The 18,786-nt window shown below is 43.6% G+C and overlaps 1 protein-coding gene across 1 annotated transcript in view; it reads right to left on the bottom strand.

The window, feature by feature from the left end:
• The window catches only part of MTNR1A (melatonin receptor 1A), a 52,722-nt gene extending 40,649 nt beyond the window's left edge, over positions 1-12,073 (bottom strand). Inside the window, exon 1 of the mRNA XM_064710493.1 lies at positions 11,638-12,073. Within this exon, the coding sequence (XP_064566563.1) occupies positions 11,638-11,830 (193 nt within the window). The 5' untranslated portion in view covers positions 11,831-12,073. The remainder of the gene's footprint in view (positions 1-11,637) is intronic.
• Positions 12,074-18,786: the final 6,713 nt, after the last annotated feature.

Genomic DNA, 18,786 nt, shown 5'->3' with positions numbered 1-18,786 from the left:
AATCACCTTGCAAGAACGAGAGTTTGCAGCGGGGCCCTTTCTGTCCACCAGGAGCACCAAAATTACTGCAGCTCTAATCACTGGGTGTGGGCTGGGGCCTTTAATCCTGAGAGCAGTCTCTGCTAAAACAGAGAGACTCCAGCCCCAAGCAATCATCCAGGTACCCATGCAGAGAGTAGAACCTTACTTTTAATAACCAACTCAATAATCAGACCTGTGAGAGGAAGGCTGGGTTTAGGATTACAGACTAATGAGTGCCCTACTATAGCTGACATAGTAATCCAATTTTTGCAGTTACACTGCATTCCTAATTTGTCAGCTCATATGACTCTTCTTTCCTCAGTATAGGCTCAGAGTTTCTGAATATAGAAGTCACAAAATAATTTTACTTTACACATGATCATTAGACAGTAATTTATTTCCAGTGCACTAAAAGTCAACATTTTGTGTTTTTATAAAAAAGTATTTGATCACATACTGCATTTGTACTTCTCAAAAGAATATGTAAAAATGTTCCAACAAAATAAATCCTTAAAATAATGCTGTAAATATGTCTTCAGAATAGGTTATTAGCTTAAATGAAACATACTGGAGCTGCCTCGCAATGCTACTATTGAAAATTTCATTTACTTCATTGGAATACCTATATAAGAGAGTAGACCAAAAACAACACAAGCAAATCTATGATTTGGAGATTTATTTGCAAGACAAGCAAGTTTCTTGCTTTTGAGTAAAGTAAGCAAATATTCTGTCCAGTCATCACAACAAATGATCAGCAATTCAAAAGAGAGAAACAGGTGAAATTTCTGTGAAATTTGAATTTGATCAAGAAATTTTTCAGATTTCTCAGATGGGGTATATGAATACCTATGTAAGCAGATCATCTTAGAAATCAATTCACTGCTTTGGTGATAGTTGTGTCTGCACTAGAAAGACATGCTCAGGCAGCTTTACCCCAGGAAACACTCTGGCAGCAAAGGCCTGCCACTGCAATAGCTTGAGAAAAGGAAAACAAAACACCCACTAGCAATGAAAAAAGCTTGCAATGAAAAGATGCATCACTCTTGTGACAGATGGGACATCCCAGTAGAAAACAAGCACCAATAACAGGCTGACTGCAAATTCTACGCCCACTAGGTTGCTTAAACTTATCTTGTATGCCTCATTTTTTTTCCATTCATACTTCTGCATGTCCACGTTTGTAAGATTCAGCCACAGCTTTAGGTCATGTTGCAGATAAGAACAGCTACAAGTGGTATTAACAAGGTACAAGTGCAAGCTTTGCACAACTGTATAATCGCCTGTAGACTGTCACAAATTATGCATTAGAAATTCTTAGCAGGAATAATTAAAAAAGCAGCAGTTCATTTAAAATGATAGTATTCCTAATGCCCCCAAGAATTCTGCAGCATCTCAGAATGCTATTTTTACAGAGTGTATAAATATCAGTTTTGACAGAACGTATGAAGGAGACCATGAGGGAGAGACCAGAGTCAACAACAACTCTAAAATAAGAGCCTTTCAGAAAAAAACCTGACATCCACACTCAGTGGAAAAATGTAGGGAAAAAAAAAAAAAAACAAAGGAAAACAAAAAACCCAGCAGAAAACAATTTAGCAAGCTAGTGAAAAATTGTTCTTCAATAAAGGAGTGGTCATCTTCAGCACAACGGGTATGGATCATCCAAAGAAAAAATGCAAATGTATGATGAGCAAAGCATGTCAAATTCACAGGAACAAAAGTGGATATGTTAGGTAAATACAAAATATTTTTGGAAATTGCCTACAAAGGAGACAATTACTGTGCCACAAAAATTAAGAAAATCAAGGCAGTTTCCCACCAACCAACAAAATGTTCATAGTCATTATCAGGCACTGCAGTAGTGGGATGCACTAAAGGGGCAAGAGAAATAAGAACACCTGCAAAAAAACCAGTATGTACACAAATTTGTAAGTGAAAACAAAATGTCCAATTATCTGCCAAAAAATTGTTCAAAAACCTTTGCTGCAAGAGCAAGAAAATCTGACACATTTTGAGCTCTACATTAGATATTTAATATATGCTAAAACATAAGTTGTTGTTTTCTCCATACTTACCAGTATACAGAGGAGATGAAAAGCTCTTTTACTGAGCTTGACGAGGATTACTTTGTTAACTCTGTAGTCCTGAAAGTTTGCATCCAGAACAGTTAGAATGAGCTTGTCCAATGAAGATTATGTGTACATGACACTCATGAATACAAAAATTCCCATGGGAAGCTGTCTCAACAACCATGAATTAAAAAAAAAAAAAAAAAAAAAAACAAAATTCTTCTAATTTATCCTAAGAATTAAAGCCACCACCTGTGTCTAAGTGCTGCAAAGGTAAAGATTACTGTCCTCCCTCCCCTCAGAAATGCTGAATATTGTTCTCCTGTGTATGAGAGACTAATTTCTGGAGTGTGTATATCCACAAGTAATACACAAAATTATGAGTTAAAATGTGCCAGCAGAGGCTGCAGTAGGAAAAAAAAAAGGTTAAATGAAAAGGTCTTTCTACAAAAACCACCAAATTAGAGGAAATATTTCTGGATGTATGAGTATCTGTAAATTCATAAACCTAAACTACACAAAATTAAGTAACCTTTGGTTTGAATAACTTCTGCAACATGGTAAAAATCAGTAGGATTTACATGTGCTTTAATACAAATGTGGTTTTGTACATACCCAAGACAAGACACAGCCAATGCCATGACAATCCTTAGTGACAGATGTTGGAATGTGTTACCTCATCAGGAACGGAGAATAAGATGGGTTTACAAGCACTGAAGAGATTCTCAACAGTACAGTTCTTCAGACAAGGGGAAAAAAAAAAAAAAAAACCAACTGAAAAATTAGTGGTCACAGACAGCCAGACTGAGAAATTTCCAAAGGAACATCATACACATATGATATGATTCACAACAGAAACACCCATCTATACAACAGCAAACCCCCAATTTACTCAGATTAATGAATGTAATAAAGAGTTCCTAGAAAGTAGAAAAGGACAAATATATCAAGAATGTACTTGGGTGATCTGACCAGACAACTCTAGTACACGTAAAACTATCTTTGTCCTAAGTAATAATTCCCATTTGTTACCCTGCAAAGTAGCAATCATTGGTGGTCTCTCATGTTTTCTTTATTCCCAAGTGTGCTCTTGAAGCATCAATTTCCAGACTTAAAAGCTTGCATACCTACTATACATGAAATTGTAAGTGGCTTCCTACAATGCACCCGCCTCAGGACATATAGGTCAGGCACTCATGACCCTTACCAGTATTCAACTTTATTACAACCCTATCAGTGATCCAACAAAAATCCTATTCCAGCTCCAGAGTTATGGAAGACTTCTCTGCTTACCAGACTTAAGGTTTAGGGCTATGAGCAGTACATCAGCCTTCTTACTTACTGGGCAAGTACTGCAGAGACAAAAAGTGAAGCAAGACAGGACCTTGGCAGAAGATTTGCTATTGATTTCAGTAAAACCAGGATTTCACTTTTAGGGAAGTTATTTCCAGAGATCAGGCATACTTCTGGAGATGGTGCTTCCTTGCAAAGGATAAAGGTGATTTGTAGAAATCACATTCAGTTAATCTATCAACCTTCCTTTGACTTGCAAAGCAACAGCCAAGAGGTGATACTTTTATTCTCGTTACAGGAATAGCAATGCTATGTAATATTGGTACAAAGGCAAAAGCATGTAAACTGACAGAAAACACCCAGGCAATGGGAATCATAGAATAGGTTGGGCTGAAAGGGACCTTAAAGATCATTTAGTTCCTATGCCCTGGTATGGGCAGGGACACTTTCCACTATACCAGGTTTCTCAAAGCATCACTGAACGTGGCCTTGAACACTTCATGCAGCATCCAAAACCTCACTAAGCCATCATCCAATGTATCAACACTTCTTCAGCTGGGGCAAGGTGATTCCAAAAGGATTTCTATGAACACCCACAACACCTGAAAGTTGTATTTGATGACTGAAAAGGTCCCATTCAATCCTGTGTTCAAAGTGAGAGCTAATTCAGTGACAGATTCAGGGAAGGTTCAGAGATGTAATATGGAATAATGGTAATGTGGGGAAGAACCTAGGTTTTAAAAAGTAGATTAATATTATGTGAACCTGCATGTTAGTTGGTGCACATTGCAATACTCAAATTCCAGAAGGCAGACCTCAGTATTACACTGTCAGAGATAATCTGGAGACATCTTTAATGTAAATAATTACTATAATTAAGATTGTGTATTTTACATTAATATGCCTTAACTTTAAATAAAGAGCATGAATTCTTCATCCAAAAGAAAAATACAACTGAAGTAAATTATTAGTTTGCATTTATGCAAACTTTGAATCTTCATAGTATGCAACTCCCATATTTTCAAAGTACTCCTAATAAAAACGTCACACCCTAGCTGTACTAGACTCCTTCACCTGTGAAAATGAAAAATGTCTCCCAAATACAGACAGGGAGATGACAACATCCTTAAAAATCAAATTAAACTAAGGAGTAGAAAACTGTTTATCAGTCATTCTGGAAAACAGAAACATAAAATGAAACCTGTAGTCACTACTGGGGAAAAAGAATACTCATCATTTTTTGCCAGCATGCAAAGACTTGGTGGAACTTCTGCATGGTGTGACTGGATATCAATTTTCAAAGCTGATCCCTGTACTCATGCCCACTCACCACTTTGGTTCATCTCCACAGAGCTAGCCACTTGTCTGGCTGAGTAACAAAGTTCTGGCAGCTGCACCAGAACCTCAATAGGCTTTTACTTGGTGCAGCTGAAACAGCTGACTAAAAAAGAAGTCACACTGACCTCAAAATCAAGCATGGAGCTGACCTCTGTCAGCATAGGGGCAAACCACCTCTGCTTGGTGACCTCTCCCTGAATACAAATCAATTTTGCTAACTTTGCATCTGCAGCCAAAACCAAACCCCAAACAACCCCATGTGATATGACAAAAACAGCCCTTATACTTCAGCACCATGAGCAGAATACCATGTACACATCACGCTGAATGGGGTTTCTGTAGGCCTAGATGAAAAAAGTATGTATGCAGTCCAACTTTCACAATAAAGGTAACTGAACAGTCAGTTTAAAGGCGTTAACTGAAAATATAATTTATCTGAAAACATCCATAAACCTTTCCAGCTGCTTAGTCTGTGTTTGACTAGAGAATTTCAGTTCTTGGTCATGCACATAAGTGTCTAAAATTGGCTGGTTCTATTGTCTCTCATTTTAGAGAACAGGGGTTCTCAGGAAGGACACAGAGTCCATATGAAGCATTGAAGGACTTTAGTGGAATTCTTGCAATGGAAAAGATGAGTCTTCCACCCCCAAGAAAACCCAACCCACCATCCTGCCCAAAACCCAAACAAATTCAAGTTCCCAACTCAAGTACAGGATTCTCTGATATAATCAAGACCTGAATTTTTATGAAGACCAGTAGTCTAACACCTATTCTTCAAAAAGCATATCTAACTATACAACCTGGTACTGTATTAGGAAATTCATAAAATTAAAAGAATGAGCTGAAAATTTTTACTTCTGGTGTTAAGTGTTTCTTCAAGGAAGGGAAGTCTGTCTCCTCATTAACCTATAGAACATGAAACTTTTTACACATGCTGGTCAGTGACTACCACAAAACTACAGAAGTTACCATCTAAATGTTGTAAACAGCTTTGCTGATTACTTTCAGATGCTGTTCTACTTGAAACCTTGATCATCCCACCTGTCTACCTGTGACTTTAGGAGGGCTAGATTTGGAAAGAATTTTGGATTTTTTAGTAGCAGCACTTATATTATAGTCCCAAGCTTTATTTAACTACACACATTAAATACATGTTCATTTGTTCATTCAATAAGCAAACATTTTCTGCATTGTTAGCAATATGTTTTCTGTTATCTTGAGGAAGTCTTAGTAACACCTGTCCTCCTGAAACAGAGGTCTGTAATTGTTTCTCAGGAATGGAAACATGGTATTTAAGACAGCTCAGAGATGTGACTAGAAGAGAAAAACTGCCAGCAGCAAAGGGAACAAGTCCTTATTGACATAGCAAAACTAAACTGTGATGCCTAGCATTGCATTGACACCACAAAGTTTTTACTGCCCTAGGAAAGCAGGCCTGACCTGAGAAACAGAATGGACATTGCCACCCCAGCAATGGATGCCTTCTCTTGGTAGCATTTTCTGTCACTAACCTAGACTTGCTGATGTCTGACCGCTGGAAAGACATGAAGTATCTGTGTTATGAAAGAAGTTGGATAGCATGAAAAGAAATAGGAAAGAGAGAAGAGCAGAAGCAAATTGGATATTGCTAATGAAAAAACTAAAGATAAAAAAACTTTATGAGAAAAGGAAAAACTCCTCAAAAATAACCTAAAAGAGACAGCAAAGAGTAGAGCATATGAGTATCACTGCCCACTGGCAGCAGCTACACTAGAAAAAGCAATGTCTCTAAAAACTTCAAAATGCAGAATCTTGCAAAAAGAATAAATACCTGAGCTTGGCAGACACGTTAGTAAGAATAAATTATTAATTATTTGGAATACTCACCTCTACCTTTAGGTCACTAACAGCACAGTATCATTTAAACAAGCCTTTGAAGTAAATTTTTGATTCAGTAAATTATTCAATCAAAACCGGTCTGAGGAACAACTTTATTGAAACTGTATTTTTATGCTCACTTCTGTTAAACAATTGGCAAAATTCAGCATCTCCTCTAGACATTTTCCCCTTCTCCCAACCAGCTTACCATTTTTAATACTGGAAGTTATTAATTTCTGAAATAATGTTCATTGCCATCAATATCTCAGTTTTTATCAGAACCCTGAATTTTTGCTATAACTTGATCTTCTAAGCTCTCTTCCTTGTGTCAAGGATTTGTTGGGCTACCCACAGTCTCTCAGGGCACAAAATGAAGTCCAAGGTTCACCTGTGACAAAAAGAAGGATTTCATTAGTCTCAATTCACAAAAGGAATTTCATTTATTAGATAAAAAAATCTTTACTAGAGCATTTAATATTATAATTTTAAAACTAAAAAACAAAACATCATCAAGAACAACATTTTTCTGAAAAGGCTGATGATATCTCCAATCTGGTTATCAAAAGATAGCTCCATCCTTATTTTTAAAATTTTTATTCTAGAAAATGCATTAAGAGAGGAGCAATCTTCAACTAGATTCTTACACCGCTTGAATCAAAATCCAGGGCCAGTTTGAAAAGCCTCCAAAATTAAATTAAATTCTAACTGATAGATTCCCAACCCTAATTCTGCAATGGTTGTAGTATTCAGCAAAGAATGAAAAAAAAAAATCATAAGTAGCTGTGTTAGTTAGTTCTTTCAAGAGTGACTTCGCTGATCTGAAGAGATTTTAGAGAGATTACCCTTACTCAATATTACCCTTGAGTTCATTGTATTCTTTTGAGCACTCTTTGAGCTGTCTTCACAGAACTCTTGGGATCTAAAGCAGGTGAGGCAGATTGAGCATGCAAACATTGGGGTTTTTCCCTTTGTTACTGCCATCTCATTCAGAAAAGCACTTACCACACGTAGGTAAGTTTAAGCACGTGTGCAGTCCTAGTGAAATTAACTGCATCTTGCTGCCCAGGGCCCCGGGGCCTCAGCAATGTCCAACTTCCTCTATGCCTTCTTCACTAGTAACAAAGTTTTAGCAACAAAACACTTGGGCCAAGGACATGGAAAACTAGAAAAATGTACAAAAACCCAACTACACCTAGCACAGAACAGAGATTGGTGAGAAGCAGCTTTCTGCCCTGATTCAGTAGGTGCTAGCCACCAGCTTGGCACCAGTCCCTGGATCATCCCAGCCCATGGCAAGTGTGAGCAGACAGGACAGGCACACAGGAGTGAGGCTGCTGGGCCTCCCTTCCCGCACTGCACTCCACTGGAGGGGGCAGCCAGGGAGCCTCTGGACCTCAGCACACCAAACACCCAGAAAAAAAGCAACCCGCCAGGCCAAGAGAGCGGCTTCAAAAGGAAGAGCAAGAAGAGCAAGAGGTATAATATCATTCAAGAAAACTTTCCTCACTGACTTTAAGAATGGTCCAGTCCTGCAGTCACTGAATACCCAAATCTACCTGTCACCAAAAGAACAGGTGTGCGTTGACATCTTAATGTCACTAGCAGAAAACTAATTTCCATAGTCAAAGGCTTAGAACTGCTCCCTCACCTTGTTCTTGATGCATTGTTTTTCTTGGTGTGGGTAACAACAAAGGCATAAGGATACCAGCAATCAACAAATTTGTCTGTAGTATTACATAGATCACTTAAATTATCTCCTCAGTTTTCTGAGATGCTCTGATTTGATGTTGACAGTTTCAAGTAAAAATTCCACTCGTTAAAAGTACCAACAGTTCTTAATACACCTTCCCTAAGGCTAGTTATTGCATCTTCCGAGGGTGGATCTGTTGAATGACCTTATTTCTGATCTATGAATATTTATAAGGGTAAATGAGACAAGGATTTACACAAAACTTCTTTTTAAAATGATCTGTTCTCATTCTTTTTGAAAATTGGCTATTAAAGAAGGCACATCAGTTTAAAGTTCAAGCTGCATGAATACGCTACCAAGATATGGTCATTAAAATCCTTATGCCTTGAATGTTTCCCTTGAACTTTGTTTCAAAGTTAAAAGATTACAGATATCATAAACCAAATTCAGTCTTTGTGTAGGTCAGCTTTAAATTGCAGCTGTTCCCATCAGGACTGAATTGGTGTCAGGCACCTCTTGGATTACAAGCCACCATAAAAGAAATAACAGACCAGAACTATGAAACTTATTACAAGTCAAGTACATTAAATAAAAGAGGATCCTACCAGTTGCATCATCAGCTTCTGTGTCTAGAAGAGCATCTATTGAAGCCATGCTTGTGCCTATGAAGGAGTCTGTAGTATCAGACACTCCTCGCTTGCTGAGACAAACTTCTTTGAGTTACTGACTTCTCTGCTTTGATCAGTGTCTTTTACTAACCTTCTGACTGTCAGGAAGGTTACACCACTTGTTGAGAAGGTTTTTCTAGGCCTTCCTACTATTCCCCAATGCACTTTTTAAATTGTAAGTCCACAGGTTCAATTTGTAGTATCTTCCAATACATATGTATATAATAGAGAGTAGGACAGAGATGAAAGATGATTTCCCCCACCAAATCCACCTTTTTGTGAAAGGGTTAAATACTCTTTATTTCTGTTAGTTCTCTCTTGCAAAGAGGGAAGAAAATCTTCAGTGAGATACATTTTCTTCAGGAGGTATCTTCTGTTCCTCCCTGACCTTTTTCCAGTGGAATTTTCATCCTGTGTCCTTTTTCCTCAATAAATGTGCCAGCAAGACTTAATTAATAAAAGTTGTTGCAAAAGTAGAAGTTTCTTTCTTATTACATTTCTGTAAAAAGTCGTAACTGCCTTTGGCATTACCAAGTTACAAAATAGTTGTATGGATAAATCAGATTATTTTCAATGTAATCTCTTCCTGAATAATCTGAATTAGGAAAAACAAGACTTGGGAGACTTTAGTCTTCAAACTTAACAATATTAGGCCAGGGTCTTACTTCCTGTTACAAATTTATTTGCCTGAGCAAGTCCTAATTGAAGGCCCAATTAAATGGTGGTGCTTACACAAATAGTTATTCCCAGGCACAGGTTTTTGCAGGATTAGTCAAGAACAATTACAACACCTTTTTAAAACTTGTGTTATTTCCAAAGATTCCTTTAACCCATTTACTAAACCCCCCCGCATATTTTAAAGAGAAAACCCCTCAAACTTAAGAGCCTTAAAAGCTTGCTCCTATTTTTCTCCTAAATCAACACTATAAACTAATCAACACATTGTACCGAGTATGTACTTGTTTTAATTAATCCTTAGTTTCAGAGGGTCAAGCAGTATCTAGTTCATGTTCCAGTCTCAAACAATTTATGTTCAGAAGAATGCTCTACTCTCCTAGCTGTTGCCAGTTTATTGCAGCTCTTAACAGTCACTATTGACAGAAAAGGCAAGAACAAGAAATGCAGCAAAAGTGAGCACATGTTGAGATTCAGGAGGGATTACATGACATCTACAGCAGAGATAGGCACACACAGAGCCCAAGCGTTCAGTTATGTCTCCAGAAAAAAGACACCACGTTTATTTCAGACTTGTCCGTATTGCAAACTACCCACAGAAGTGCCAAGGCACAGATTTATTAATTAAAGAAGTGGAGAATATCACCCATTCCCCTAGAGTAACCCAAGTAATATGCCTGTCTCAACCCTTTCTCCCTCCATCTAAAAGTCTTCCAAGGAACAAGGGTAGTCAAGTGCTCAAGTGGACTTATGGAGTTGGAGCCTCCTCTCAATTACAGGCACGTGTTGCCCTGCAAACTCCAGTGAATGGAATTTCTGCCAATGAAAGCATGAAGATAACAGAGCTTTCAGAATTTACAACAGTGGCAATTGTAGAGAGGAAAAAAATTAAAATCTGTTATTCTTCATTTTGATCTTGTGTGTGGCATTCCACTGTGGCTGAATGAAACTGAAGCAGACAATCCACTAGAATTACCTGAATTAACCTCAGAAAGACAAGCATGCCACTGTCTCCCAGAGTCCAGTACTAGATACCTTTCTTAGGCTAGCTCAAAGCCCAGGCTCAAGTTCCCCCTCAGATGAATTTTAAGCCATTAACTAATGAACTCAGTGCAGTAGTAATGGAGACCTTGACAGCCCAGTTGCGAAAAAAATAAAAGCAGCTTCTCAGTTGTCATGGAGTGAAATTCTGCTTTCATTACCAATACAGCTCTCTTGCCATGCTCCTGTATTTTTTTCAATGAAAGATGCATAGGGTTTGGAGTGCACAGATTTGGTACACGTGCGCAGCAGCTGGTCTGACATGATAAAGCAGAATGAATCTGAAGAAGTTCCTGCCTGTCTGACCAATAATCCATGAACTAAGAGGGATTTACTCAACAGACCAGCACAGATTCTATCCTGTCAAAATTAGAGACTGATTTTTTTTAAAAGTGCCTAAAGCTGTTTTCTGTTAGATGCTTTCCATTCCCCAAAGACCTAGACAGCAAGTAGGAGGCGAACAAAGGTGGGGGGAGGGAACTGTCTGAATCCTGCAATGTTTATAACTTCGCATTCGCTTGATTTGAAGCTCCAACCATAGAATTTGTTACTGAAGACATTTCTGTAACTCAAAGAAAATCAATCAGAAGAATAGCATCCAGCATGCACAGACACACACTGTATGCCAAGGCAGCATCCCCGGTACCGTGTCTCAATCTCATTCTTAAATGCGACTTACTTGCCATCCTCTTTTGCTAGGTGGGAACTGCCGAGAGCTAAAAATAGCGCCAGGATTCAGTGGCGGGAGCTAAAAATACCCTTTCCCGCTCGATTACCGACTCGGCAGGGAAGACGGAGCTCTTGGCATCTGCCACAGCCTGTAGCCGCCAGCTGGGGATGCAGACTCGGAGCCCAGCCCGGAGTTCCGCGCTCGGGGAAAGTTTCTCCGGCAGACGGAGCGGCCGCGGCGCTGCCCCCCGGGCACACGGGACCCCCCCCCCCCCCAGCCCGGGCGGCGCCCCCGGGCCTCCCCGCCGCCCCTTACCCGCGTTTCGCAGCTTCTTGTTGCGGTACACGGACAGGATGACCAAGAGGTTGCCCAGCAGGTCCACCGCGATGGTGAAGATGAGGATGGCGGCCAAAGTGGAGGTCACCCAGGGCTGGCGGCGCGGGGCGCCCTCGGCCGGCGGGTCCCGCGGGAGGACGGAGCTGTTCAGCTCGCTCTCGTTCACTCTCATCCTGCCGCCGAACCTCCCAGGGCACTACCGGGTACCGGCGGGACCCGCCCGCGCTGCGTCCGGCGGGGGCAGCTCAGGTCGGGGCGGGGGTCTCGGCGGCGGCCGCCCTGCGCCGCGGGACTGCCCGCCCTAGGGCGGAGCGGGGCAGGCGGGAGCGGGCGCGCCTCCCATGGCGGCCGGCACTCCGGCAGGAAGTTTCCCCGAAGTGTGCATGTGCCGCGGCGGGACACTTTTATAGCCCGCCCGCGCCGCCGCCCCGCCCGCCGCCACCGCTGCCGCCAGGTGACACCGAGCCGCCCCCGCGCCGGCACGTGCGCGGCCGGGGCTCCAGCTGCTGCCGCGCGGCGCCACAGCGCCCCCCCGCGGCCGCCGCCCGCCCCATTCACGGCGCGCTGCGCTTCCCCATTCATGCTCCCGGCCGCTCCATTCAGCGCCGGCCGCTCCATTCACCGGCGGAGGCGCGGCAGGGATCGACGGGGCTTGCTGTCTGCGGTTGGGTGGTTTGCGGCGCTCGGCGCTATTTTTAGCCCTCCTGGTTAACGCCGGCTCTTAATTAGGCGCCCGCCGAACTCCCCTCCCCTCCTTCCCCCCTCCTTTATTTAACATCGCACCCGCACGGTAACGTGAGCGCGGCGAGAAACCTCCCATCGGGGAGCGGGTCGGGGCTGCTATAAAAAGCTCCTCGCGAAGGAGACTGGCTGGCTGGGCAGGGGGGGCGTCTGAGGACCCGCGTCCCGGGAGCACCACGTGCTGCCGCAGCGAGGGGGCGGCGGGGGGGACACGCACCGCCTCGGCTGCCCCCCCGCCTTCCTCCCCTGCAGCCTTTCTTCCTCCCCCGCACCCGGGGCAGCGGGGGCGGTCTGCACAGGGAAGACGGAGAGAAAGGTAGCGGGGATGCCCCGTGCCACCCCTGCGAGCCCGGTGAAGTCTGGATCGCCTGTTCCCCAAAAGCAGCGTTTGCTTCAAAGAAAGGAGGGAACAGGGAGCCATTGCCCAGCCGTGAGGAGGACCCAGTTGACTGAATAGGGTACCCCTTCACCCTCTCGTGCGGTGGGCGCACTGGTAAATAAACTAAATTAATTTAAAAAAAAAAAAAAAAAGGCACTTTCTTCTGACTGAATCTTCTCGCTTGTATGGCATAGAGCTGTTGAAAATCTCGGAGCAAACTGGGCGTGGGAATCACTCTCCCATTCAGGACAACGGGCTGCGAGTGCGGGCGGCAGTGCGCGCTGTGCTCCGCGGAGCGCAGGGCTGGGCGCGGCCAGGGCGGCCCCGCGCACCCACCGCCGTCCGGCGCGGAGCCTCCGCTCTCGGCGCTGCTGCACTGCGGGGAGCAAGCGGGGTCCGCGGCGGGAGCGCGGGGCTGCTCTGCCGGTGCGCGGGGCTGCGCGGGGCTCCCCTGCCGGTGCGCGGGGCGCTCATGCGGCGCAGCCTGCGCCCAGCCCCGGGCTGACGGCGCTGTCCCGTGGCAGCCCGAGGTGAGGGATAACCAAAGCCACCGTTGTCACCAGCGGTTACGTAACGCGGCGGGTGTGACCGGACACCGCGGGTGCGGCCGGCCCGCAGCCGCGGAGGGGCGCGGACGGGCGGGGCGGTGGCGGTGGAGGCAGCAGCGGCACCCCCGCCCTGGCAGGAGCCGCAGTCCCAGCCTGCACGGCTGAGTGCCAGGGAAACCCCGAGCTTCCCATTCACCCACGATTTTCTTACACCACCGCGGGCAGCGGAGCGAGGAGCGCCGCCGCTCAGCCTCCCGCTGGTGAACGAGACCGCTTGTGTTCGGTGCGGGAAGTGCTGATTTATTTGATCACTTACTGACTTATTAAATGCTCGATATTCCGGCAGCGTGTTTCCCGCCGCCCCGATAAACAGCAGTCCCGGGGAGATGTGTCGGCACCACACAGCATTCCTTCCCACGGCTTCCCGAGCAGCATCCAAAGCCCATCCATCACTGGAGATGGAGAGCAGCAGCCCGCGCTACAAGAGGAGGAGCCCCTCAGCGCGGCGCCGCAGCCCCTGGGCAGGGAGAGGGTGGTGGTGAGCACACAGCCGCCCATGGCAGCCGCATCCACCCAGCGCCAGCCCCCGCCCTCCATCCCCCGGCCCGTTAGTGCTGTGTCCGTGTAGGTGCATAACAAGTAGGTTATCAAGCTGTGGGAGAAGATTAAAAATAGGAGGAGCCAGTATCTGGGGGATATCAGATCAAGGGCAGGCACACGTGGAGACAGGCAGAACTGCCTGGTCCTCAGTAGACCTCCACGGGTGTTTGACTGGACGGGGAGGGGCTGGCTGCCCAGAGACAGCTGCGAAGTTTCACAAGGTCAGGTATTTTTAACCAGAAGGTAGAGCAGCGATGAGGATCAGCCCAGGATTTTGCTTCAAAGGAAGGGAATCTGGTCCATGCAGGAACTGTTGTTATTTGTCTCATTCCTGGGATGTTCAGTGACATATTTGCAATTTTGATCCACAAGGGAATGGAGCTATCAGTGAAAAGAGCGTGCTCTGGACCAAGGCTGCTTGTGTGGTGGGAAGGGAATACTTCTTGAAAAGGGGACTGAAGATGTCCTCAGGCATCCCTACCAGAAACGAGAGCTGTACGAGAGCTAAGGGTAACTCAAGCACCAGCAAGGGCCATGATACATTGAGAAGCCTCGTGCTGCTGCTCTGTGCGTTGGATTCGCTTCCTGCAGAGTGGGAGATGGGCATCAGGATGTGGGTCAGGCTCCAACAAGAACCACCTTCCCATTCCCCACCAAGGAGTGGGACAGCATTCTCTTTCCTCCCTCTCACCTTGACAGAGACATCTCATACTATAAAATGCTGCTCTTTAAGGTTTTGCATGTGTTTACTCACATTCTGGAGAGTTAGAGACTCTAAGATGCCACCCAAAACAAGCAAGCTGTGAAAACTGCAGAGGAGCAGATCTAACAACATCAGGCTCCTTCACACTGATCAACATTCAGAGTCAGTCAGACAATCTTAGAGGCAGTTTGGTATTGTTTGTTACATTCTCTGAGGCTGGTCTCTCTGCCCTCACATTTTCTACCCTTTTTCTACATATTCATTTTTAAAGTACAACTGAGTGAAGTTAAATGATGCTTTGCATGAAAGCAGCGTAAGATAAGATCAGGGCAGAAGAAGAAGCAAATCACTTGGGCCATCACCCCATATTATAATTTAAATCAGAGTTGACTTCACTGTAGTGAACAACATCGGCCGAGATCTTATTACATGAAGAAATACGGAAAATGTCTGATCTGTCATAAGAGAGTCCTGATTTGGTTTTACTTGAGTTGTTTGGGACATGCCTGTTGCTCAGTCTGTCTCCAGCCAAGTTTCCTGGTGGATCTTGAACTGATGTTGAAGTCTTGGTTTTGGTCCTGTCTCCTGTTGCTGCAACCTGGTCTCTCCGGATGAGTGCAAGCCCTGAGTCTTCCTTTTGTCCTCTCTAGGGCTGGCAGTTGAGCCTGTTGTCAGCATCTGGCTCTGCCTTCTGCTCTTAGGTCCTGTGAGACTGTGGTCTGGCCACAGCCTGGGCCAGGTTTTCCTTGGCTCCTGGTTGGCTTTCCTATGGAGACGCTCTTAAAACTACACAGCAATGACATTAGATGGGTTGAAGGAGCACTGCCCACCTGAAAACATAGATGGAAATATAGAAAACATGAGAAGACATCAACAATTCAGCTGGTTCTCTGAGTAAGAGAATGGAGACTGCCTGGCAGATGTGGCTGAGATGATCAGTTACAGGGGCAGGTACTGAGAGCACGCTGGTGCGGGTGCCTGGCAGAGAATGGGGTGGGAGGGCAAAAGGCAGAACATTTGTCTCCTTGAGGAGAAGTTTTCACCATGGGACAGTGTGGTTTTCTTACATCAGAGAAAATAGCTGTGGAAGCTGATAGCAGATAAGATATCTTGGAAGGGGCTGACTAGAATACAAATATGGGAGGAAGGCCTTGGAGGGCTGCACTGGAACAGTGAGGTAAGGAAGTTGTTGTGCCTGTGGCAGAGAAGCAGCAGCTTCTGACATACTTTATGTTTTGGTGCCCTTCTCTCCTTCAGAAAAACCCAAGAGAAAAATATATAAATGCAGACTCTATTCTCCTCAATCACAATAGGTATTTCTGAAGTGAAAAGCTGAAACTATCTTAGAACTGAGGTGGAAAAAAATGAGGTAAGCCAACTGGCAGTGTGTTTCTGTGATGAGCAATAGTGCGGAGAGTAGGAGCAGCTGCTCATTTGAATGCTTAGCATTAAATTAAGTGGGTACAGATTCTGTCTGGTGCTGTTCCTTACTATTTTGAGACCTTCGTAATTCCCCTGTAATGCTGAAGAACAGTTATGATGCTGATGGTTCTTGAGCACTCTAGGAAAGAAAGGAAACCCACAGCTCCTCTCCACTATGGTGCTCAGAGGTATTTTCACCTTTACATTTGCCAGCCTCTTGGGCTGCTCGCCCAGCACACTGGCACAGTCACTTAGTTCTCCCCATAGCCCTGCCCTGACAGCTGTTGTTCAGTACACAGATCTTGCTGATACACCTTTGGGGCAGTTTCACTTCCCCAACAGTTAAAGAACTGCTGTGGCAGCAGGCTTGTTACAGCTCAGCCTGTGGTAGGAGGTATCTACTCTTCATTACATCATCAGACCATTGGTTGTGATGCTGCACTACAAAAAAAAAAAAAAAAAAAAAAAAAAAAAAAAAAAAAAAAAAAAAGCTGGCTGTTGTTCCTTCTGTCTTTTAGAGGAGTGATTCAGAGTGCTGAAATTTTGCCATGTTTTATTTTGTGATGTGCAGCTTTCCTTCACTGACAAGTCTTTTATTTCAGGGTTTTTTTCATAGTTACAATCTGTGGCATCTCCTACCTACATGTTTTAAGTCATAAACTAGCTCTGTAAATCCCATCCTCTCTATGAGTATCGGGTTTGGGCAGATGATGCAAGAGATTGATGGGAAATGTGCCAGCTCTTTAATTCTTCATTCAGCACTGCCTTAGAGCAGAGGTTTTGTATTCAGAGTGCTGTTATGACAATTCTTGGGCAACACCGTCTGCTTTTGCTTCTGGCTTTGGTGTTTCTAAGGTGAGATGCTATTCACCACATGGCTGGGACAGGGAATTGCATTTAGAAATGGAACTACATCCTAGGACTCTTCTCTGCATTAATACTCTCTTCTCCTCCAATATGAAATGGCCTCAAAAGGAAGAAATAGTAGCTTCTCACTTTAGAATGGCATATTATATCATTGTTAAAGCATTCTCCAGGATGATTAGAAAATTATCTTTGAAAGTTTGAAAGCAGAAAAGATAACTAATCTCAGCTTATCTGTATTTTAGGGTAGGAAAGTGAAATGCTGTAATTGACAGTTTTAAGCATGCTACCTCATAATTTTGATTTTAAAGATTATTTTGGAGCTGATTTTGAAGTTGGGGGGGATGACAGTGGGTAAGGTTCAGGGCTATAAATCCTGATCAGAACTGGTACTTTTTGAAGCTCAGTCACACACCACAGTTACTGAGATAGGTGAGTTAATACTCAGATTCATCTTCAGTGGCTCCAAGACTTCTAAATCAGTGCATCTAGTGGCAGATGTGTACCTTGCTACACATGGAGTGAGGTTGCTTCCCTCAGACTGTTCTTCTGGTCTATTTGCTTGCCATGTCCATTTCTTTGTCCTGTGATTCTTCAGGACATTGGTCCCCAGCCACTGCTTTTGAGAGATGATTGACGCAGATTGTTCCACAATGTGAGCAGTCCAGCAACAAGCAAGGCTGCTGGAGAGAGGGCACTCTGTGTGCACGGAGGGAACAGAGCCGTCCTATTATTTGTGGTTGCCTTCTGCTTCCCTCAAGTCTGCATTTAAAATGTTAAGAATAAGGATTTCCATGGCACTAGCATTTTATGGTGTCATGACAACATGTCACTCTTCTGCCCTGCCCTCTGAGCACAGATTCACAGTTCCTGGTAATGTGTTTACTTGCATTAACTATAGAGGTTTAAATACTCCTGTGAAAAAATAAAAGCTCTGCCAAAAGCCAGAATGTACCTGCACATTCAGATTGTTAGCTGGTATTCTTTTCTTGCAAGGCTGTAGCCTGTTTTTGTATGCTGTTACAGTGCTTTTTTATTAAGCAAACTCAGAAATCTGCACCGACTCCAGCCCACCCATTTCTCTGGTGTTTTCACTATGCTGACCAAATTCTACTTAACACTGTCTACTTAACACTGAAATTTGATTTGTATTTTTTTTTTCTGCATAGGAATCTATCACAGTCAAGGAAATATCATATTCCTTTAACAAAGCATACAGAATGGTTTAAAATAGAAATCACATTCACTTTCTTGTTGTATATTTTTGTATTTACCTTTGAATATTCTGCCATTGTGTGTTTATTTTTTTCATCCTTGGCAGTGACTTTAAAACCTTTCAATATCTTCTCATATTCTTTTATATGACTCTTTTGTCAGTCTGAGTGAATGTTTTCTTTGGCTTTCCTTTTGTTTAAATATGGGGAATAGAGGGAACATGTCTTGAATTGAAATCACTGAACTGGAAAGGGACTACAAAAAGAATTGACTGTAGTAAAGCTAAAGTATTAAAATCCAGCCAGTGCGGTTCTTACCAAGTGTAGAAAAGCAGAAAAATGCTTACAGCCTCAGAGAAGGCATGGAGAAGTTACAATGGAAATGGTTGAAATGAATGGGAAAAATTGAAATTGGTAGTCTTGAAATTGGTAGTCTTTGACATGAAGCTAGATGAGAATGAGCCAAGGGTGGGGTAGGATGGGTGCTGACTCTGGGAGATTGGAAGAGCTCAAAATGCTAAAAATGGAGAAGCATAAGATTGTTGTGCATAGTCAATATTCTAGTTTTAGGCTGTTATTAATGAACTGAAATCATGGAATAAAACTTGGTTGAAACAGTGATGACACAATTCCATGATGTAATGCTAAGGAGCACTT

The sequence above is a fragment of the Zonotrichia leucophrys genome, chromosome 4 (genome assembly GCF_028769735.1).
Source record: "Zonotrichia leucophrys gambelii isolate GWCS_2022_RI chromosome 4, RI_Zleu_2.0, whole genome shotgun sequence".
Lineage (NCBI taxonomy): Eukaryota > Metazoa > Chordata > Aves > Passeriformes > Passerellidae > Zonotrichia > Zonotrichia leucophrys.
The sequence above is the reverse complement of the archived record's forward strand: the minus strand, read 5'-3'. Positions and strand labels throughout refer to the sequence as shown.